The sequence below is a fragment of the Vipera berus genome, assembly GCF_964194415.1.
Source record: "Vipera berus genome assembly, chromosome: 4".
Taxonomy (NCBI): Eukaryota; Metazoa; Chordata; class Lepidosauria; order Squamata; family Viperidae; genus Vipera; species Vipera berus.
Window position 1 is genome coordinate 85,820,925 of NC_138206.1, and position 24,292 is coordinate 85,845,216.

The 24,292-nt window shown below is 37.5% G+C and overlaps 1 protein-coding gene across 1 annotated transcript in view; it reads right to left on the reverse strand.

Moving 5' to 3' along the window:
• The window catches only part of VWA3B (von Willebrand factor A domain containing 3B), a gene marked incomplete at both ends in the record, with an annotated part of 114,378 nt that overhangs the window by 19,837 nt on the left and 70,249 nt on the right, over positions 1-24,292 (reverse strand). The window contains 8 exons of the mRNA XM_081326387.1: positions 8,573-8,792; positions 13,844-13,894; positions 14,572-14,690; positions 15,872-16,028; positions 16,132-16,171; positions 17,034-17,126; positions 17,875-18,047; positions 23,799-23,926. Of these exons, the coding sequence (XP_081182513.1) occupies positions 8,573-8,792; positions 13,844-13,894; positions 14,572-14,690; positions 15,872-16,028; positions 16,132-16,171; positions 17,034-17,126; positions 17,875-18,047; positions 23,799-23,926 (981 nt within the window). The remainder of the gene's footprint in view (positions 1-8,572; positions 8,793-13,843; positions 13,895-14,571; positions 14,691-15,871; positions 16,029-16,131; positions 16,172-17,033; positions 17,127-17,874; positions 18,048-23,798; positions 23,927-24,292) is intronic.

A 24,292-nucleotide genomic window follows, 5' to 3' on the forward strand; every position in this document is an offset into this window, starting at 1 on the left:
CTGAGATAGAAGGCTATTGAAGAGCACTCTTCAGGGTCCTGAGCCCCGACCGCCTACCTGATTCTTTTGGAAGAATGGAAAAGACTCAGGGAAGATTCCAGGATAGGAAATAAAGAGGAAGCAACTACTAACCCCAGTGCAACCCCTGCAGATGGGACCTGGACAGCTACCCAGACTGAGGATGGAGTTCCACTAATGGGGGTTCGGCTGAAAGTCTGTGCAGACAAGCCTGACAGACCTGGGTGCAGGATGAAGTTCTAGCCATCAGGGATTTATACTGAGCAGAGGAGTACTTCCAGCTCAAGAGTACCCCAAGGCTGCCAAGGCTGAGTTCCCCTTGGTCTATTCCCATAGACCTCTATCTCTCATGCCAAAATGGAGAGTAAAAAGGGAAACAGGATGGGGTGAATCAGGGGAATGGAAGTACCTGACAGCAGTCCATGGGCACTCGGTCAAAAGTCTGAAGGAGAAATTCGACCGAATGGAAATTAGAGAAGTGATCCTGACTGCCAGGTACGAGGTCTCAGCTGGAGCCAAAGCCAAGACAACCCAATTCTCCTCACCCGTCAGAGCCTGAGTCTAGTACTCATGCCCCGTGCGGCTTCCCCTCCACCCAGGCCAGCAACAGCATCGAGCCCAGGATTCAGGTGAAGCCCTCTTCTCCAACAGTGAGCCACGAGCCCAGTGGGGCAACCAGGAAAGTTCCAGAGATGTGCCCAACCTCAGTCATGGCTCTAGTACCAGTATCCTGGTTGGCATCCAGTGCACTGGGCACCTTCACCCCTGCAGACCCACCACCAATCAGGATCACATTTGATGAGGTGCCGAATAAGCTGTCTTTCTTTATGAACCAGGTGTGGGCTCACTTAGACCACTACGCTTCAGCCTACCCCAACAAGAGAGTGATGGTGAATGCAGTGGTAGCAAGCCTAGAAGGGGAGGCTGCAGAGTGGATGATCAGTCTTCACAATGAGTACCACACTGGAACTGGGGAACATAGATCTTTTCCTGGAAAAATTAAGAGCCAGATTTGAGGATGGGTCTTAGGTTCTGCAAGCCGAGGTGGAGATACGCAACCTAAAGCAGAGGGGTCAACCCATGAAGGAGTTTGTTTGAGAGTTCCAACAGGTTGCAATCAGAATAAGACAGTGGCCAGAGCGATTGTTAATCCACTGCTTTAAGGAGGGTTTGGACTGCGACCTGTTTCAAGCATGCACCTACAGGGGGATTCCTTAGCAAATCTGCGAGTGGTACCAGATGGCAGTGACACTGGACATTGAGCTTAAGTGCTACAAGAAGCCCAGTGCTCCCAAATCAAAGCCAAGGTGAAGCCAGGAAAGGCACCAGTTCAGACAAAGTTCAGCAGTGGCTTCAGTTGCCAGGTCCCCCAGAACTCCTACTGGCTCCCCTATCAAGTGCTTCAGGTACAGCCAGCAAGGACAACGAGCTGCTGAATGCTTGGCGCTGGCTCCCAAAGTGAAGACCACCCCTACCACTACGACTAGCTTACCTTGACAACATTCTCATCTTTACAAAAACAATGGAGGAACATGTCAGATTGGTTCGTGAAGTGCTCAAAAAATTATTAAAACTACATTTCTGGAGGGAAGAACTTCCTAGCTAGCTGATGCCTTGTCTAGAATGCCACAGTACAAGAGCCATCATAAGGAAGTGGTCAATGCTATTATCCCCTCACAAAAAGCCTCTCAAATCACCACTAGACATCAAGCTCAAAAACACTCCACTGACCCTGACAGCAGCTTGACCCAGAAACTTAGAACTGTGCTGCCAATTTGTGCCACCATGAAAAAAAGACCAGGAAAGCCCCCTGGATTATTACAGCAGGTAGTGGAACCTGGGAGGAAATCACAATGAACTTCATGGTAGAAATCCCTGAAAATAGTGGAAATATTATAATTTGGACTGTTGTTGACCTTTTCTCAAAGCAGGCTCACTTTATAGCCTGCCCTGGTCTTCCTCCCTCCCAGAAACTGGAGAAACTGTTTCTAAAACATATCTACTGACTCCACAGAGCACCAAAAACAATCATATCAGACCAAGGGGTCCAGTTCACAGCAAAATTCTGGAGGAAGTTCGTGAAGCTGATCGGATCTTCTCAGGGGCTCAGCTTGGCTTTTATCTGAATACAAATGGAGCTGCTGAACAAGCGAATGCAGTGGTGGAACAATACCTGAGATGTTATGTCAACTATCAGCAAACTAACTGGGCAGATCTCCTGCCTTTTACTGAAGTGGCATATAACAATATTGTGCACAGCAGTACTGGACTTACTCCTTTTAAAATAGCTACAGGCAGGGAGTTCATTTCTATGCCAGAATACCCTCAAGAACTCCTCTCCTCACAAACACTGACCAAGTGGGTTAACCCGCTGCAGAGCACTTGGGCAAATGTCAAATGTGCCTTAGCCAAAGCCACAAAAATTCAAAAGGAGCAAGCAGATAAGAAGCGATACCCCCAGAAACCATTTCATATAGGAGAGAAAGTGTATCTCTCAATCAAATACCTAAGATTAAAACTACCATGTAAAAAGTTGGACCTAAATTTATTGGTCCTTTCCCTATCATAAAAATCATAAATCCTGTCACAGTGGAGCTAAAGTTCCCACGACTCTTAGGGAAAATACATACAGGTTTCGTTGCAGTTTATTAAAACCAGTTATACAATCAACATTGAGACCAGTATCTCGAATCACTCCAGGTCCCATTATGGTGGAGGGTAACACCCATTATGAAATCAAATAAATTCTTGATTCTATGTATTGTATAAAGGGAAATTACAGTGCCTAGTTCAATGGAAGGAGTGTTTGAAGCTACATGGGTGAAGAGTAGAGATGTAAAGGCAGATAGATGAATACATCCCTCAGAACACTGAATCCCTAAGCAGAATTTTAGAGTTGGTTTCACTAATATTATGTATCCAATAAACATATCCTTTGAGGAAACTTCAAGCCTTGGAATTCTGATTTGTTTGGGTTCATTAGTCGGAACCTTGAAAATGGGTTGATCATTTCTGCACATAACTATTAACACTGAAATATTATGTAATCTTTTGAACAGATTATGGTAGATTAACACAGGGCTTCCAACTGGAACAGCAAAAGCTAACTGAATAGCACCCACCCCCAAAAAATCCCAAACAAGTGAAAAGAAAGCTTTTCACATTTATTTCCTTTTTTAAAAAGATAAAAGAAACACACAATTGGAAATCTCCCAGAGGTCTGGCTTTTTCCTGCTGATAATCTCCCTATGTTATGCTTGCCAAAGACCTTATTTAAAATTCTTTATTAACATTTTAATAACCTTCCTTGTCAATAATTCCCATTTTTCTCTGAATGTAATCCTTGAAAGGCAAGAGTTTTCATTTATCATCTGTCCATTTCAATTACAGATTACATTAGTCAATCAAAAAAGCAAAGCATCTGTTCCTAGCTAAGTACAAGGTGTCCATTTCCTTGAAATGAATATTTAAAGTAATATAATAGCTAAATTAAGATGTTTCATGTCCCTTGCACCCCAAGTGTAATGATTTAGAAAATCAACACATCTCCATTTTATTTGGAAAAATCCAAGAGTACTTCCATTATGCAGATAAAGTCAGCAATTTTATCATTTAAAAAAAGGTTAAGGATTCAACAAATTTATTCACTTGTTCATTCATTGACAGGGCTTCTAGGCCCCTCTAGTCAAACTACTCTGAGGGGTTTAGTTTCTCAAATCCTTACCTTAGCAGGCAACTTCTGAATAGAGAGCTTGCCTGATACTCACTGTTTGGATATAAACATGCATACTAAAATGCACCCCTTCGTGGATTACTGCCTTGTTGTGGCGAAGGGGCTTGCGTAATTCAATGAAGCTATGAGCTATGCCGTGCAGGGCCACCCAAGATGGACAGGTCATAGCAAAGAGTTCTGACAAAACGTGATCCACTGGAGAAGGAAATGGCAACCCACTCCACTATCTTTGCCATGAAAACCCCATGGACAGTACCAAAAGGCAAAACGATATGACACTGGAAGATGAGCCCCTCATGTCGGAAGGTGTCCAATATGCTACTGGAGAAGAGCAGAGGGCTAGTACTAGTAGCGCCAGAAAGAATGAAGCGACTGGGCCAAAGCCGAAAGGACGCTCAGCTGTGGATGTGTCTGGTGGTGAAAGGAAAGTGCGATGCTAATAAAGATTTTTTTCTCCATAGGAACCTGGAATGTAAGATCCATGAATCAAGGAAAGCTGGACGTGTTCAAACAAGAGATGACAAGACTGAACATCGACATCTTAGGTATCAGCGAACTAAAATGGACAGGAATGGGTGAATTTAATTCAGATGACCATCAGGTATACTACTGCAGGCAAGAATCCCTCAGAAGAAATGGAGTAGCCTTCATAGTCAATAAAAGAGTAGGAAAAGCAATACTGGGATACAATCCTCAAAATAACAGAATGATCTCAGTTCGAATCCAAGGCAAACCATTCAATATTACAGTAGTCCAAGTCTATGCCCCAACCACCAGTGCTGAAGAGGATGAAATTGACCGGTTCTATGAAGCCCTACAGCACCTTATAGAACTAACACCAAAAAATGATGTCCTTATCATCATGGGGGATTGGAATGCTAAAGTAGGAAGCCAAAAGATAAGCGGAATAACAGGCAAGTTTGGCCTTGGAGTACAAAATGAAGCAGGGAACAGGTTGATAGAATTTTGTCAAGAGAATATGATGGTCATAGCAAACACTCTTTTCCAACAACCCAGGAGATGGCTCTACACATGGACATCACCAAACGGTCAACACAGAAATCAGATTGACTATGTGCTCTGCAGCCAAAGATGGAGAAGCTCTATACAGTCAGTAAAAACAAAACCAGGAGCTGACTGTGGCTCAGACCATGATCTTCTCATTGCAAACTTTAGGCTTAAACTGAAGAAAGTAGGGAAAAGCACTAGGCCACTCAGGTATGAATTAAATCATATCCTGGTTGAATATACAGTAGAGGTGACAAATAGATTTAAGGAATTAGATTTGATAGACAGAGTGCCTGAAGAACTATGGACAGAGGTTCGCAACATTGTACAACAGGTAGCATCCAAAACCATCCCAAAGAAAAAGAAATGCAAGAAAGCAAAATGGCTATCTGAGGAAGCTTTGTAAATAGCTGAGGAAAGGAGGGAAGCGAAAGGCAAGGGAGAAAAAGAAAGATACGCACAATTGAATGCAGAATTCCAGAGAATAGCTAGAAGAGATAAGAATGCCTTCTTAAATGAACAGTGCAAAGAAATAGAAGAAAACAATAGAATAGGGAGGACCAGAGATCTTTTCAAGAAAATTGGAGAGATGAAGGAAACGTTTCATGCAAAAATGGGCATGATAAAGGACCAAAATGGTAGGGACCTAACAGGCAGAAGAGATTAAGAAGAGGTGGCAAAATTACACAGAAGAACTATACAAGAATGAGCTTAACGTCCCTGATATTCCCAATGAGGTGGTCACTGACCTCGAGCCAGACATCCTAGAATGTGAAGTGAAGTGGGCCTTTGAAAAGCTGAGCAACAACAAAGCTAGTGGAGGTGACAGTATTCCAGCTGAGCTATTCAAAATCTTAAAAGACGATGCAATAAAAGTGCTACACTCAATTTGCCAGCAAATTTGGAAAATTCAAGTGGCCACAGGATTGGAAAAGATCAGTTTACATTCCAATTCCAAAGAAAGGCAGTGCCAAAGAATGTTCAAACTATCGCACCATTGCACTCATTTCTCATGCTAGTATGCTTAAAATCCTACAAGCTAGACTCCAGCAGTATGTGGATCGAGAACTACCAGAAGTACAGGCAGGATTTCGAACAGCCAGAGGAACTAGAGATCAAATTGCCAACATACACTGGATCATGGAGAAAGCTAGAGAGTTCCAGAAAAACATCTACTTCTGCTTCATTGCAACCGGCCCTCTCAATTCCTGGCAAATAGATGGGGAAGAAATGGAGGTAGTGACAGATTTTATTTTCCTGGGCTCCAAGATCACTGCAGATGGAGAATGTAGCCAAGAAATTAAAAGATGCTTGCTCCTCGGGAGGAAAGCCATGGCAAAACTAGACAGCACACTAAAAAGTAGAGACATCACCCTGTCAACAAAAGTGTGTATAGTCAAGGCTATGGTCTTCTCAGTTTCAATGTATGGCAGTGAAAGTTGGACCATAAGAATGGCCAAGCACCAAAGAATTGAGGCCTTTGAGCTATGGTGCTGGAGAAGACTCCTGCGAGTCCCTTGGACTGCAAGGCGGTCAGTCCTAGAGGGGATCAACCCTGACTGCTCTTTAGAAGGCCAGATCCTGAAGTTGAAACTCAAATACTTTGCCCACCTAATGAGAAGGAAGGACTCACTGGAGAAGAGCCTAATGCTGGGAAAGATTGAGGGCAAGAGAAGAAGGGGACGACAGAGAATGAGGTGGCTGGATGGAGTCACTGAAGCAGTAAGTGTGAGCTTAAATGGACTCCAGAAGATGGTAGAGGACAGGAAGGCCTGGAGGAACATTGTCCATACAGTCACGATGGGTTGGTCACAACTTCGCAGCTAACAACAACAACTAAAATGCAGGAAAAGCATTATTCAAATATGAAGTAATGTTAACAATACTCCAAATAGTACTCCAAATAATACATTCACATTATTTGGCCTTGCTTTCTCAGGGAAATATCAACATAGCATGTAATACATTCTTAAAGATATTTAAATAGAGCAGATTTTGGAGACTTAATCAAAAACCATACTGAAAACACATCAGACAATCTTAACAGCTACTTTCAATATTACTCATTCAATCAATCAATCAATCATTAATTGGTTCTTTCATTCTTTTTTTTTACTTGTTACAATCAAGAAACAATCCCTATGTAGGTCTGCTTCTTTAAAAGGCAATTTCTGATATAAAAATGGTGCCTCCCTTCCTACTGTAATGAACTGACCTCGAGGTAGGAGAAGGAAACAGGGAGACTACATCTCCAGACTAAAAAATTTAAGAACAAACTACATATTACATTGCAGCCATATTTTAACAAAGCATTGCAATGCTAACACCAGGGCTCTTTCGAAGTGCCCTTGGAATCTTTACAGAATAAGTAGTTCAAGTTCCTCAGAAACTAAGGAGAGTTTCAGGAAGTTTCATAACAAAATGTCAGAGTACATTTTGCTCTCAAAGCATGGGTAAGGCACCTATTGCCCTGCAGATAACTTTTAATTACAACTCCCAGCTGATCAATCTGCTAGAAAGTTTGCTTCAAAATCTAGGTTTCCTAATACTGTTTGTTATAAAGCAGTTTTTGAAAATTTTTACCTGGTCTCCAATGTTCCTGGAGAAGCTGATGGCATCCTAAAGCAAATGGGTTAGCTTGATCTCTGCTAAGACAGAGCAAGTCATGGAACTGAACTAGATTGGTTGTTCTGATCAAAGATCTTCATGGAGATTCTGATGGGGAAGTGTACTTTTGTTGGTCCTATAAGATCTTTTAATGGTATTCAACACCATTAACCATGCCATCTTGCTTGATCATCCAGAAGTGGGCATTATGGCATGATAATTGCACTCCAACTAGAGTAGGCAATGTTAATCTATAATTATGGAGAGCTGGACCTAAACTTGTTGTGGCTTCAGTGTGCAGTCCCATGAGGTTTGGAAGCCTTGCATTTTTTATTTAACAGATATATGGGCTCTCTGGGAGAGATCATCTATTTGTTTGGAGAAAATGTCATCAGTATGCTAATGATATTTAAGCATGCATTACCAGGATGAATTGGAAACACTGTGGAAAGCATGAATCAAGCTGAATTGAGCAAAAGCAACTCAGATATTATCCCTCCAAATTGCTGTATACAATAAATATTCAGGAACATTTTCCCACTTTAGTCAGGATCACTCAACAAATGTTGTTGAAGATTAGAAAAATATGGTCTTTTCTGTTATGGTCCACACATTCTGGAATTCTCCACCCTTCCCACCCATGGTTTGAACAGGTACTCCCTCCTAGCCTTTCAATGCAATTTTATTTTGCCAAGGTTTAACATTTATTGAATGTTTTGTGATGTCTAGTGTGGTTATTTGTGATCTCAATATTATCTGATGCTATTACCCTGTAATTAACTACCCAAAATCTCCAAATTAGTTGAGCTACAGAAACTGTCAATAAAATTAAAACAATCCATGTATTTTTCATTTTTAGTGCTTGTTGCATCATTTCAGTACACAGTTCAAAAATAAATTTTGACTGCAACATGCTAGAAATACTTGAAAAGTAATTTTCAAAATCACACATTCTGCATATTTGGCCACTATTGCAGTGTTTTTCAAACTTGGTAATATGTAGATGTGTGGACCAACTCCCAGAATTCCCCTCCCAGCATGGGAATTCTGGGAGCTGACATCCACACATCACCAAGTTGCCAAGGTTAAGAAACACTGGTTGCTATTGTAAATTGTTTTTGTTTATGGAGTCTTGTTTCTATTTCTTCATTCTTCTTTCATTTACAGAAGCTTCCTTGGAAATTATAAATAATAGCAACCACCAACCTCTTTAGTGGGACAGATGTGGAGTGGGCAAATTCTCTGGGGTTCCTCTTTGGAGGCTACTTGAAGATCAGAAGCCTGTTGCAGGTATGTTAATGCTGTTAGAATTTCATCTTCCAACATCACAAGGTCCTCGTTGGCAACAGGCCAATTTGCATTGGCTAAGGCTTCAAGCAAAGATTCTTTATGTTCCACATAGGACACTGGCTGATCCTGTTCAAATCTAGAAACAAAGTTTATGTCTTAATTATGTATTATTATTTATATGTATTATGATACTAGCATTCCAAAATCAATTACATATATTAACTGTATCAAGTGTGTCCTTTATTAAGAGAAGGGCAACTGTTGGCTAAAAGATTCCTATTGTTACCATGCTCACCTTTTCTTACATTTGCTCCAGATAACTTGGAACATTCTAGGGCTCTCCCATAGCTCCATTGCTATGTTTCCTTTCCAACCCAAAATTGGGAAGAAATCACCAGGGCATAAATAAAGCTACCTCACAAAGTGCTGTCAGTATGCATTTGGAATGGGAGCAGAATAACAGAATAACAGAATTGGAACGGACCCTGGAGGTCTTCTAGTCCAAACTCCTGCTTAGGCAGGAAACCCTATACCATTTCAGACAGTTGGTTGTCCAATCTCTTCTTTAAAAACTTTCAGTGCTGGAGCACCCACAACTTCTGGAGGCAAGTCATTCCACTGATTAATTGCTCTGTCAGGAAATTTCTCTGTAGTTCTAGGTTGCTTTTCTCGTTGATTGGTTTCCATCCATTACTTCTTGTCCTGCCTTCAGGTACTTTGGAGAATAGGTTGACCCCCCCCCTCTTCTTTGTGGCAACCCCTGAGCTATCATGTCATCCCTAGTCCCTCTTTTCACTAAACTAGACATACCCAATTCCAGCAGCCATTCTTAATATTTGTTGACCTGCTGACCTATCAACCACCAGGTGGCAATGAAAAGCTACAGTGTAGGTTCCATCTACTAATTCTCCAAATTTATGCAGCTGAGTGTAGCCACTAGACAAATCTTGACAAACTGGAGTCTGAAAAATCAGTTTAATGATTCTGTTGTCAGACTATACTATATATATATAGCTCTGATCATTCAAAAGAATAGAAATAAAAATGTCAAAGCCTATCTGTATCAGTTACATGTATGGTGGACCTGCCCTGAGAAGAACTGATGAGCAGCCACTGAAGACAGCATTCCCTAATGAGTAATAGAAGCATATGAGCTAAGTTCTTTCAGGGCTATTCAACTTCACAGCCTCCAATTATATTAGCCTTTAAAAGGACAGAAATGGAAATGACTAAGGATACTGAGGTTGTAGTCTTCTCACAGTCAAGACAGGACTACACAGCAGGTATCAGATTCAGGGACCAACAGAAGAGACAGATCTTCCTGGACTTCTGGTTTGACACTGCGGCATAACGGGCGCAGGAAGATGGGGCTCCGTCCTCCACATTTAATTTCACGCCACTGGGGACCCTAAAAAGAGTCGATAGTCACCCCAAAGTGGCAACAAAGAAAGAGGGGACCCTCATCGATTGCACAGGGATGATGGCCTGCTGAATCTGAGGAAGCCCTTCAAACCAACAGGGGAAAGACTGGCTACATTAATATGGCCAGTCAGAAGCTGCTGACAACCGAAGACAAGCACTAAGTAGCAATTTCTGAGCAACATGGATGGAACTGGGTGAGACTTTATCCTCTTTTTATGGCCCTACCACTACTTTCCTGGAAAAAAGAATGCCCAAAGCAAAGAATCCTCCCCAATGATAGAGGGAAGGGAAGTTATTGCCCTGCTCCCTCAGGAAAGGAAAAGCGGCAAATTAAATGCTTTTGGAGAAAACAGAGGAAACTGCAAGATCAATTTGGAACTAATACAGATCTATAGCTTTCAAATTTGGGGACTAAAAGTACCTTTGAGACTTTTGTAAAAAAAAATATTTGAAAGTTTGCAAAATAAGCTTGGATTTGGAAAACTGGAAGACAGTGTCAACAACATCTAGTGGAGAATTATGGCACTACAATTTATTATGCTTAAGGGAAACTTGGCTTGAAGCCCAGACTCAGATAAGACACTTTGTTGTACCTGGACACTTTCACTTTTGCAGACTGTAGCTGGGGAAAAAGGGAAAAAACCTCTTGGAGTTCTTATCTTGTTGAGGACCCTATTGGACTATATAGACTACATATAAAAACAAATGGTAAATATTTGCCTTAAATGGTAAATAATCATCTTCAACACTTGTCTCTAAAGCTCCCAGCTTAATATATCAACAAGAAAATGTTAATGAATTTCAAAAATAAATTCTTTCCATGTTGAAATCAATCCAATAGACAATTGTTTTATTTCAGGATGAGACTAAAAATAATGCAAATGAGATAAAAGAACAATTTTATAAACTAAACTTATAACTCTAGACAATCTGCAAAGAAGGAACTAATAATCAGAAAACAGAAGGAAAATTAGAAGAAACAGATCTAAAGATGGAGGACCTAAAGGAAGGAATTAACAGACAGATACAGACAAATAAAACAATAGAAGATGCAGTGATAACACCGGAAATGGAAAAGACATCGTACTTGTCAAGATCTCAGAACACATTTGAGGATAAGGAAGAAGAGTTGATCGAATGGATGATAAAGTTGTTAGGAGAAATGCTGAATATTGACAAACAAGAAATGAAAAGAAAAACTGAAGGAGAAGGATGGAGGCTGTTTAATGAATATAAATGGGTTAAGTGTTCTTCCAAAAACACTTCAGCCAAATTCCTTTCCTCACTTCAAATAATAAATACAAAAACAAAGGAAGAACTACTTGATTTAAATGTACTGACTTGGAAGGTTATCTGGCAAAGGAAGAAAGCTAGAGTAAGACTGAAGAAAATTAACGTTCTGATCTATTAGATGGGATATTATACTACTAAACAGATGTTTGAATATGGCTAAGAAAATAGATAACTGTTGGAAATAAAAGTATTATTATAATTAGAAGGATAGGATTTGTAGCTAGAATATTATAGTTTGTTATGAGATGGGAAATATGAAAATTCTAAAAGGGTTTGAATAAGGGAAGCTTTTGGTTATCCAAATATAATTTATTATGAGCAAATTATAAGCGATAGTGATATTTTGAACATTGATGGGAAATTAAAACTTTAAAAAAGCCAGAGAAACAGGATATTGATTGAATAAATGGATTTTAAGTGCAAATGCAATTGAAATATATTTTGGCTAGAAAAGATGTTATAAATTGATACTATCAATATTATGTATAATACCAGAAAAATGTGATAAAGATGTCTATGTTTAATTGTATATGTATTAACAGTAACAAGAATTGTATTTGCCCAGTATGGAAAAATGCATACTACTGGAAGAAGAGAGGACCAAGGAAGCACTGGATGGTGTAGTATTGGACTAAATGAGAAAGTTAATATGTACCACTGAATTACTAATAGACTCAGACAACATGTTGCTTACTAAGTACTTATGATTGTAAAATTAGAAAGTTAATAAAATATTTAATAAAAAAGAAGAAACAGATCTTCCTGAACAAGTTCAGTCAAGCTGATTGTGGTGAAGAGAAAACACCACCCTCTTTGTAATTAAGCAACACCTCCTGACTTTAAGTGTGTGCAGACTCAGGGCTAGAAAAGCTAAAGACTACTCTTCTGAAAGGGCAGGTGTGGGAATTATATATAAAGGTGGTGTGAAACAGCAGATAACAAAGGATAATAATGAGAAGTTTGTAGAGCAAGTAACTGTTGTACTGCCCTTATCAAGATTGGTATGAAAAGACTCCCCTACCATTTTATTTTGAGAAAATACTTTTGAGTTCTTGGTTTGGACTGTGATACCTCAAAGAGTCTAAAGGCCATTAAAAACAACATGGACTTCTGAGGCCCCACTCTGGCCTCACTATTTACTTGAATAGACATGTATGGGCAAGTTCCCAAGGACTAGGGGCTTGTGATCTTTGTCCCTATATAAAAAAAGGAGATAGGATGATCCTGCTAATTATAAACCAACCAACTTCCTTAAGGCAATCAGCAAATTCTGTGGAAGACACCTGTAATGGAAATTCCCAGGCTGACTGAAACAAGAAAACATAATTGTAGCGGAGCAAGCTGGGCTTTAGGGAAGGCTGATCCGCCACTCATTAATGCCTAGTATTCCATCAGCAAATTGAAAAATGTTTTTCCTGCAACACAACCTCTCTTTATACCATTTTCATAAACTTCAAAGCATTTAATTCCATATCCTCAGCTAAATTGTGGAAAACACTGGAGGCTACCTTAACTGACTAACATCTACTTTGTTTAAAATGTATGATAGGTGAAGAGACCTCACTTGAAAATTAAATAAGGTTTAACCACCCAGGGCCATCTCACCAGTGCCACTGAAACTGTGAAAGGCATGGCTGCATACTGGCCACTCTGTCAAATTCTATATTAACTCCATGATGGACCATCTCCACAACCAAACATTCACTCCCCAAACCTTGCTGCATCTCTATACCATGCAGCTGATGCACCAACATAAATCTTAAAAAGAGCATGGAAAACAGAAACACTATACTGCAAAGAAGACCAGCTAGAACTCAATCATTAAGAAAACTAAAGTCATGGCATTTAAGGCCCAAAGCCACTCCTAGAACAGAGCTGACTTTGAGATTAAAAAGATCTGAAGGGCATCGAAATGCATTTTCTTGCTTTGTCCTACATAGAAATCTGTTAATTCACTGCAAATTGTCATACAGAACTACTGAAACTAGCAACTAGAATTAGGTTCCATTTGATCCCAATGCTACCATTGGGTAGTTTCAGTATGAAGAATTCACAGTGTGAGCACAGTGTGACAAGCTCCTGCTTTTTACTTTACATTATAATTAATGGCACTTAGGCTCATATTTAATAAAATAAACTTAGTAAAAAATAAAAAAAAAACTTAAATTAACCATATTATGTTTTCAAGGCAGGTTGAATGCACTTCTGTTGAGGTCAGTTAGAAAAAAAAGCTTTTTCCCAGTTCAGAAGCATCAAATATGGTTTCCATGCATGAAAACAACAATAATTCATAAGGCACCAGGGACAGAATTTCCATATAATTTTCATTCCCCAATCCAATATGAATGTGGGAAGTACTGAAGATATACAAAAGTTCTTAATATTATAGTGTGTTCAAAATAAGGTAACGGCAACATTCACCCCATTAATCCTTTCAACATATTATAAAGGAAACAGAATGTGGCATCTTACTTCTCTTTTTCCTTCTGCGGTAATGCTTTCCAAACAATTTGGTCAAGGCGTCTATAAAGATAAATGAGACAATCTTTCAGAGTGCAGCCCACTTGTTTAAAGGCAATGAACAATCTAAAAGAATAAGTGTATGCATAGAAGCGGGTCCTCTTTGTGCCTGGCAATGGCTATCTATTGACTAAGGTCTTCTATCAGCTTAACAAGCGATGTCAAGGATTACCCTTGTAGCTTTCTGAATCTTAGGTCTGTCCTAGACAAATCTACCTCAAGAAAATTCACATTTGATATGGACTGTGATCTTCAAAAGCTCACAGGAAAATAAAAACTTTGGTCTTTTGGAAATCACAAAACTCTCTTGGTTTTGCTAAACAGCTCACAAAGCTGCCTCTCTCAAAAATATTTTGCTAAAATAAAACCCCCACTTGATTCATAATAGTACAACAGAGACACAACAAACATTCATCTAATATCAAAATATTTCAGAAAAGAAGAAGGTATATGTAGGTACTTCCTCTTGCTGGTTGTGGGAATCATTCTCATCAATCAGTATTTACAAAAAGGAAAGGAAAAACCCAGCACCCACTCAAAAATTTCTGGTGAGTATAGCACCTTAACATAAACTATTCTTCAATAATAATCATTCACCCATAAAAGCCCATCAATAGGTGAACTTGAGTTCTCACCACCAGAAAAATTTCCAGTTGGTTAAATCCTGTAATCAGACTTGCCTTTCATACATTGTTATTGCTTCTTGCACCTTCTTTCTGTAGGCATCAAGATCTACTGCTTGAGGATTAAGAAGGGTGACACATTTCTTATCACTGCTCACATGGGCAAATGGGAATATCTGTATAATACAACAAATTGGAATATCTGCATAATACAACAAAACAAAACATTTATTCCTACATCTAAAGACCTTGGAATCTAATTTCCAAGCTTTCCCACATAATTTAACATTTATTAGACTCTAATGGGTATCACACACTCCCCTTTTACAAAATTCCTAGTATAGTTTAAAATGACATTAAAAGCCTGACAATAGCTAAAAGTAATTCATATTAATAATAAAACTGACTTCAAGTATCATAAAGAAAAAGATCCACTTTATTTAACCAAAAAAACAAACAAACATGGCAATACATTTGCCTAGTGTTCATGTAGCAACTGATATAAGCAGCATCACTGGAGTAACAATAAGATATAAATTATTATCTCAAATTATGGAGCACTTTAAGAGAATATTGGCAAAAAAGAATGTTATAGAATTGTTGAAAATCTCATAAAAGCTTTTACTAGTTTTATTGTTTACCTTAAATTGAGACAGTGTGTAGTTGCTATTATTGCTATTTAAAGCTCTTGGAGATCATTACACATTTAATGAACCATTTTCTAGCTAGCTTATTACATACAAAAGGGGAATGCTATTTGTGGCCATCATTTTTAACCCTCAGTGCTGTACAGTGTCACTAAGATAATGCAGGCACAACCATTTCCCTGTTGCATCTGAAACACAACCTCACCAATTACCTTACTCCATTGGGTGCAGTGGTTAAAATGTAGTATTGCAGGTTAATTCTGCTGACTGCTAGCAGTTCGATCCTGACCAGCTCAAAGTTGACTTAGTTTTCCAACTTTCCAAATTTGGTAAAATGGGGACCCAGATTGTTGAGAGCAATATGCTGACTCTGTAAACTGCTTAGAGAGTGCTATAAAGCACTATGAAGCGTTATATTAAGTGCTATTGCCATTGCTACTCTTGTCAACCAGCCACTATATTACCATGTTCTTAGGATGGCATACTATTAATTTGGAGAAACCAAAAGGGTAGTCCCAAATATAAAAGCCTCAGAACATAGGAAACATCTACAAGAAAATATTCCTAGATTCTGCTAGGTGTTCTACTTTCCACCAGAATTAAAATGAAAGAATACAGTAGGTAGCACAGATCTGATTACAATCTGTGACTAGGTAATACAGAATATAATGTTTTAAAAGCAGCAAAAAAAATCACAAAGAAAGACTTACATCATCAAATACTTTGGAAACAACATGTTTATCTAAAATTGGAACATAAGTAGTTGTACGAGGAACTGCTGTTGGGGCTAAGGCATCCATTATGGTAAGTCTCTTAGCAATCAAACCGTGAATCTTTAGCCATTGAGCTGAAGGGATATCCAAAGAGCTTTTTAAAAGAAAGAATGAGAGAAACACATCATGACCAACCCAATAGTGACAGTTTATTCTCAAAAGAATGAACATACTCTTTTTGTTGCCTATATACTTACTTGTCATTTATCTTTTGTTCAGGTTTTGGGCTCTTCTGTTCTGTAGGGGAAATTTAAAAATTTGTTTTATACTGTCAGTGTTGTTTACTTTGATAATCAAAAATTCAAGTTCAGCAGAATAAAATCTGGGCTAGGATATTAAATAGAAAAAGACTGAAAAGCAAGTTTAATAGGTAAGAAAACTGCAGTGTATGAAAGTTGGAATACTGTTTAGGCAGCCAAACCAACAGTGTTCAGGGGTACAAACTAGGAGAAACCCAGATGCATTTATAGCAGGTCAGGCCAAAGGAAGTAAGACAACCACAGTACTGGAGTATGCAGAGGTATTACACAATAAGACTACTATATTAAAAGAGAATAAATATAGGCTTAGAACATGACTTTTCTTGGATTAAAACAGATTCAGATATTCAGTCATGGGTGTTCTTGATCACCCATCTCTCATCTTAAATCCTCACAGCAATGTTTCTAGGATAGTTTAGTTTTAAGTTTTAACATTGTTTTATTGTTGGGCTATTATTAATTTAATTCTTTTTAATTCTATTTTTATCTTAATTTATATTGTCTTTTAAATATTGCCCTGTAAACCGCCCTGAGTCCTTTGGGAATAGGGCGGTATAGAAAACTAAATAAATAAATAAATAAATAAAATGAATGGAAATGAACATTTTCCATTCCCATGACTCAATGGAAAAAATATTAGATAAAAAGGCAGTCTATTAAAAACAATCAATCCAGTGATAAACACCAAGTACTATTTGCTATCCAGTTAAGTTAGCCAGCCTCTGTGAAGCAAATGGTTGCCTCCAAATCAAGGGAAAATGAGCACAAGAGGGATACAATATGCATGTTGATGCAGAATGGTAGATAGATAAGTGGGAAAGCTCACCTGGAAAACTTACCTTTTCTTTCAGCTGAAGTTTTTCCATCTTGACTTTGTTCAGAAGGCTTGGCTATGTAGCGTTGAGTTCTAAGCATGCTACTCTTTGTTGGCTCTACAAAAGACATTTACATATAAAAATAAATAAGGAAAGAAATCTCACAATGATCAATAATATATTTTAGGCAAGAATGTTTTTCCAATCACTTGTTTTTCTATCAATTCTTCTGTACTTTTCAACTTTTAGATATTGGTGGATATTAAAATTCAGTAAAGGACCCAGTTAACTTAGAAAATTAATGACTGTGGGAATGAAGTAGCTTTCAACAGTTCCTCAATTTGTACTTTAAATTCCAAGTTAAGAGATTATTCCTCTTTTTTTTACCAAGGACAATAGATCTTAAGACACAAACCCTAAGATGCTTCTAAATAGATGACTCTTACCATTATCTCCTACAGAACACTACAATATGTGACTATTTTTTTTTCTTTCTCAAGAGGTTGCAGGGAGAATTGTGTGTGTGCACAAGAAATGTATAAAGAAACATCAGAAAAAGCCATAAAAATGATTACAAGTGGGACTCTTCCCATCTGAAAACACTCTCTCTACACTCCAAGCTTTATCTATTAGACTTCATACTATGAAGTAAGAAAGAGGTATCTAAAACTACTTGACCACACATACCTCTAGTATTATTAAATCACATACACAATGGTCATTTTTCAGATCCTTGATTGCATAGGTCTGGGAACCATAAGGACTGTTACAGTGAGCATCAGTGTGAAACATGTAATGTAGAAGAAAATCTATACTCAAAAGATGAGACATATTGTAACTGAATAATCCCTGTAATTTCCTTTACCTGCATATAAAACTTTCTTCTTTGTGGTTGGACTCTCAGAGAATGCCATATCGGGTTCTGATGAAGCTGATGCAGTCTCTTCAAAGGCAGAATAGGACCTAACTCGAGATGAGGGGTTCAGTCCCTCAACTTCTATGGTTACTGGGATTGTAGCAAAAGTCTGCCTGGGTTGTCTGTTTAAGAAACAGACAAGTCACTACCTAAGCCAAGGCTCACAAATACATATGTGAGAAGGTGAACATACATATCTGAGAAAGGTGAACTGCAATCAAACTAATCCACATATCAAGATTTTGTTGAATACAACATCCCCATCCACTATATTGCTTCTTTCATAGCACAGAATAGCAGGATCACTTAGTCACTTCTGCTGCTTTTATGTATATAAAAAGGGTTAAAGTGGAACAAGTGAAAACTTCTCCTCTTGGGACTGTCCATGCTAATTATTTCCAATATTGCCTTCAGTGGCTCTGTAAAGTTCTATGCCTTTTGAAATAGATATAGAAATATTGCTAATATCGATTGCTGGTATTAAGTCCTCTCTGCCTTTTGTACTTCTTGCTTGTTGTTCATGTCTCCCTTAGCCAGTTTTGTCTGTCTTTTGTCCCATTTGGACAGTTATTTTGATATTTGCTGATGTTTAATAAATAAGCTTCAACCTATATTTTTGCTAGCTGAATTTATGTGCATGCTCTGATTGGGTTATAGGATTAATGGGAAGTATGCTGGGTGTAAATGGAAATTTGGAAATTGCCCAAAGTCATTTTCCAACCAAAGGCAATGGACCATAACTAAACACTGAGTACTGAGATGATTCCAGTTATGTAAAAATAATTAACCCAATTTATTTCAGGCACTTGGTCAAATATATGGTTGAACTAGCATTTAGAGCCACAGATTATGGATACTCATTGAGAGTTAGAATGTCCTAATTAAGACACATTTTTACCTCTTATAAAACATTTTTTAAAATTATTACACTGGAACCAAAAATTTCATACAGATAGGAAGGAGTACAACATCTGGAAAACAAAGATAAAGGCACTGGTTGAAAAGTAGAACCTCTCTGGCATTTTAGAGATGCCATGACCAGAAAAAGCCCAAACCAGGGTAACTTAGAGAAAAGAGGATATATATACTAAAGTTTAAAATAATTCTGAAATTGAGCATGACATATAGTAGATTCAATACTGTACTTCAGGAAAGGAAATATAGGACAAGTTAAGACAGATGTAGGGACACAATGAAATGAACAATAATACTTTAATATTAAAAATTTATGAATCTGGAACTATTAAGGATTGGAAATTTAGTAGATATTAGTACCATTCTATTTAAAAGATACTGAAGTGACAAAGCATGAACTTTTCTGATGATTTAATAACGAATTCTTATTAAGATAATCAGAAAATTGTAAATATATGGAATATATTTGTCCAATATATACAATGTATCATATTTTGTATGTTGATATATTGTAGATTAATCAGATTTCATGATAAAGTTTCCCTTTAGAATGTTTGGCAATTAGAGGTATACCAGCATGCTTTGAGTGACATAGCTAAAGACATTTCTCTAAACAAAATAAAAAAGGAAATGTATTCATACATTATTGTAATGGTAATGAACATATTAAAGGGATAGGGACTTTAAAGAACTAAAATTCACATAATGGAAAGAGATAGTGAAATCAAAGATCCTAAAAGAAATATTGAACCTGCACAGGGACTGTAAAAAAATAGCTATAGATGGAGAATATATATTAGCATTGTATACTTGAAATTGAACATGATTTTAGTTTGAAAAGAAAAACTGATTTTTGCATGTAAACAGTGCATACTCGATATACCTGCAACACAGGTATGTTTAAAAGTCTTGATTAAAGTTAATTTTGCTAATAGAACCTTGGTAAATGTGTAAAAGGCAGTAGTAAACTGAAATAATAATATAAATGTTATAAATAATATAATAAATTATGACAGCAGGTATATAATATTCCAAGAAGCACATACATACCTGAAATGAATGCATATTACATAAATCTTATGTTATGCAGTGTAAATGTGAGGTTGTTCTTTAAAATGCACATGATATAAAGAAAATACAATCAAACTAATTTGCTGAAATTTATGCAATCTAGAGCAACCAGAGGAGTAGCAGGATATATGCATAATATACCTGAGCACAATAGGATTGCAGAAAGAAAGAATCAAAGCCCGCTAACTATGATAAGATGCCTTTTGTTGGTTATTCAATGATTTCTGGGGTGAAGCACTTAACACAGCTACTTATCTGCATCCAAAAACTGCAGATAACCCCAGTTTGAATTATAGAAGGAGGGAGGGACAAATCAAATGTGTCACACCTAAAGATATTTGGATGCAAAGCTTATGCATATATCCTTAGGAATAAATTATAAAAGCCAATTAGAAATAATGCTGGGATATCAAAGGCTACAGGATTTTAGACTTTTAAAACTGGAAAAATTAAAACTGGAATAGTAAATCCAGGCATTATTACTTATTTTAATGAAGGATAATCCCAGATAAACTACAATATCTATATATAATAAATAGACAGACACACCAACCTGATTTTACCAAAAGCATCTGGGTCAACCCAGAAAGTACACAAGGGAAAACAGCTAATAATAACACCACACATTCAGAAGCGGTTACTGGCTTCCGGTTTGCGTTCGCGGACATACGAGGAGAGCGCTCTCTCCGCCATCTGGTTTTTCTCCACTGAGAGACCCTGAAAAGGGTCGAAAGTCACCTTGGAGGGGCAACGACTGTGAGGAGGCCCTCCAATCAATTGCAGAAGGGCGGCAGCCCTCCATTTGATCCAGAGCAGCTCCTTTGGACCGACGAAGAAAAGATTCACCATTAACATGGCCGATCACTAAGCTGTTTCCTGCTGAAAGCCAAAATTACTACCAAGCACAATGAAAACAACATGGAGGATTTGGGTGAGATCTTACCTTTCTTATTTCCCCAACTACTTTCCTATGGGAGCGTTCTGAAAATTTCTTCACCCCCTTTTGGAATAGCATTGTCTGCCTACTTGGGGAATTAAAGCTTCAAAAGAAATGAAAAACATAACTAAACTAACTAACTAAACAACTGGACTTGCACCTTTGGAATATTTGGGGTACCAAAAAGTTCTTATTTCTATGGGGACCTATTACCCTATTTACCTTTTAAGCTGGAAAAGGAAAAAAATGAAAAAAAAACCTAAACTGGATAAAAGCTTTATTTGAGTCTGGAAAAAGATTTTACATGCTATTGTGGACATCTTGTGGCGAAGCCTGGTATAGCAAGGAAACTTTCCTTTTATTGTGAGATCTGGCTCCAGCCCAGATTTGTCCTTGGCACTATTTTTAAATATAAGAACTTGAAACACCTGACAGCGAAAACAACTTCTAGGAATTGTGGAGGTGGACATTTGCTGACCCTTATCAAAAATAGCCTCCACCAAAGACCTATCTGTAAACACTGTAGAAATGGAGGAATACTGCCCACAACTTAACTATAAACTTATACTTGAAAAAATCCTTGAAGTGACTGAACTAATGAATTCCAGACTGAAAGATAAAGGTGCCAGCTTAAACCTACCAGATGAAGCCCTGATTGCAATTGATGAACTGACAATCCAAAAAACAACAGAAGAGGAAGAAATTAATATTAAAACAGGGGAGTTTAAAGAACAACAAGTACAATCTACTGAGAGCTTTGACACACAAACCTTGATCTCAATTACAAAACCTACAATCCAAAAAAAAAACAGAAGCCGAAGAAAACAACACTAAGATGGAGGGTGTTAAAGATCTTCAAGCACAGTATATTGAGAATCCAGCCAGCCAAACAACAACTACAACACTGGACATGACCTCTTATCCAATCCAGATGGGACCGGAAGAAGAAGAAGACCAGACTGAACCAACGACAACTATACTAAATCAAACATGGGGATTTGAATTATTAGAGCAACAACTTAATGATTATAAAGGGGCCAGTTCCTTTGAAAAATTGACAACTGGATGGTCTCACTTGATTGAAACAACATGTGTAGGAATGAAGGGAGACCCACTTGAGAACTTAAAGGCACTGGTATGGAAGCCTGCTTGGCCCAAAAAGAAAGCCAGAGTTAGATTTAAAAAATGGGTTCTTTTCTTTTGTGATTTATAATGACAGAGCCTGAAATCTCTTTTAATGGGCTAAACGGAGTTTTTAAAAGATATAAATTGTTTTTAGATTTAGGATTTAGATTTGCAAGGGAAATGAAAATCAGCTATTAGAACATAGTTTTGAATTATATTATAGAACTTGGGATGGTATAATAAAATATACTTTATTAATAATTGATGAACCATTAAGATGAGAAATAGAATATATTTGTGAAATAAAATAAGAATGTATTCAAGCAAACAATATATGTATTTTAGATCGGACAACTACTATATAATGAAATAGGGGAAATTTGGGTTACTTGAAAACTAAGTATTATGTATACTAAAGGCTAATTTAGACACTGTAATTGAAATTAGGTAAAATTTAAAAACAGGACATGGATAAGTATAAGTTAAAATATATTGATAATTGTCTCAACTGACCATGCTATAACTAGAAATGTATTAATTTGATTGTGATATTGTAATTAAGGGAATTGGAGAGGGAATTTCTGCTGATGTAACCTGAGATATGTACAAAAAGATTTTGTTATTGGACTTTTGATTACCCAATCACCACATTGCTTCATAAATATCTGTAAAATTGGAAAATTAATAAAACTTGTTTCAAAAAAAGAAGCGGTTACTGAAAATAAGTCAGAAGAATCTGAAATAGTATCTGATTCTGAAGGGGCTATTGACAAACAGTCTGAAACAGACTCAGTATTAGAATTAAGGAGTTGTCACTGATTTAATAAAGGAATCCCACTTGAGAGTAAGGGATGTGTCTGATGCCCATTCATGGGGAAAAAATACAGGAACTATCAGCACTTAAATCATTTCCTCCCATAAGAAATGGGAATCTTTGCACAAAAACATGGGTTCTAACAAAACTAAAAAAGAGCAATGGGGTGGGCACGGTTTCGGCATGATGCAACTGGCCCACGGACCGGCAGTTTGACATGCCTGCTATAGAGGTAAATTTATTTTATCTCAGACTGTCTTACAATGTTGGCAGTCCTCAACGTACAGCCACAATAGAGCCCAAAATTTCTGTTGCTAAATGAGACAGTTGTTAAATGACTTTTGCCCCATTTTATGACCTTTCTTGCCACAAGTGTTAAGTGAATCACTCCAGTTAAGTTAGTAACACAGTTGTTAAGTGAACCTGGCTTCTCCATTGACTTTGCTTGTTAGGTCACAAAAGGGGATCACATGACCCTGGGACACTGCAACTGTCATAAATATGAGTCAGTTGCCAAGCGTCCAAATTATGATCACATGACCATGGGGATGCTGCAGCGGTCATAAGTGTGAAAAATGGTCAGAAGTCACTTTCTTCAGTGCCATTGTAACTTTGGTCACTAAATGAACTGTTTCAAGTTGTGGACTACCTGTAAAGATGCCTTGAGGTTTTTCAGAGGAGTATTATACACTGCTCAAAAAAATAAAGGGAACACTTAAACAATACAATGTACTGTATTTAATAGTAGGATGTCTTATTTTGTGTTCCCTTTATTTTTTTGAGCAGTATATTTTCCAGTTCATTATTGTTTTGAGCAATAAAAGCACTGGCTTTTTCTAGTTGTTTCTTTCGTCTTAGAGTGCTTGATTTTATTGACATCAATGATTATTTCCTTACCCTTGTCTTTCAAAATAAAAACCATTGTGACAAAAATTGTCCTATGCATATTTTAGTCAAGTAAAATCATGAAATAAGAGCTAAAGAATGAAGAAACAAAGAAGAAGCACATACTTATCGTGAAGATCTTTTGCTCCATTAAACAAATCCATCAAATTGCTGCCAGTGTAAAGGGATTGTACTTCCTTCAGTTGTTTTGCTCCTCGTTCTATCTCTCTTCTAACCAAATATATATCCTCACTCTGTCAAAAAGTAAACCACTTGTTACAACTGTTGAGCAGCACAAACACCACAGAACATCTTTGGGGGAAAAAAAGCAAATAATTACAAGGCATTATCTACAGTATACAGTCTATAGTGCAACCGCTTCACGTATTAAGCAGGCTTTAGAGTAATATTTTATTGCTTCACCTATTCTTTCTGAGCATTGATTTCCCAAGAAGAATTTTCTATAGTGTTTCTTAAAGTATGGTCCTTGGTCCTTGCATGTCTGTCAGGGGTCCACAATATCAAAATTATTTGCCAGACATTGAAGATATTTGCAAAAAATTAAAATAATGTCCCTCTTATTTTTATTTGTTCCAAAATATGTTTTTTGAATGCAAAAT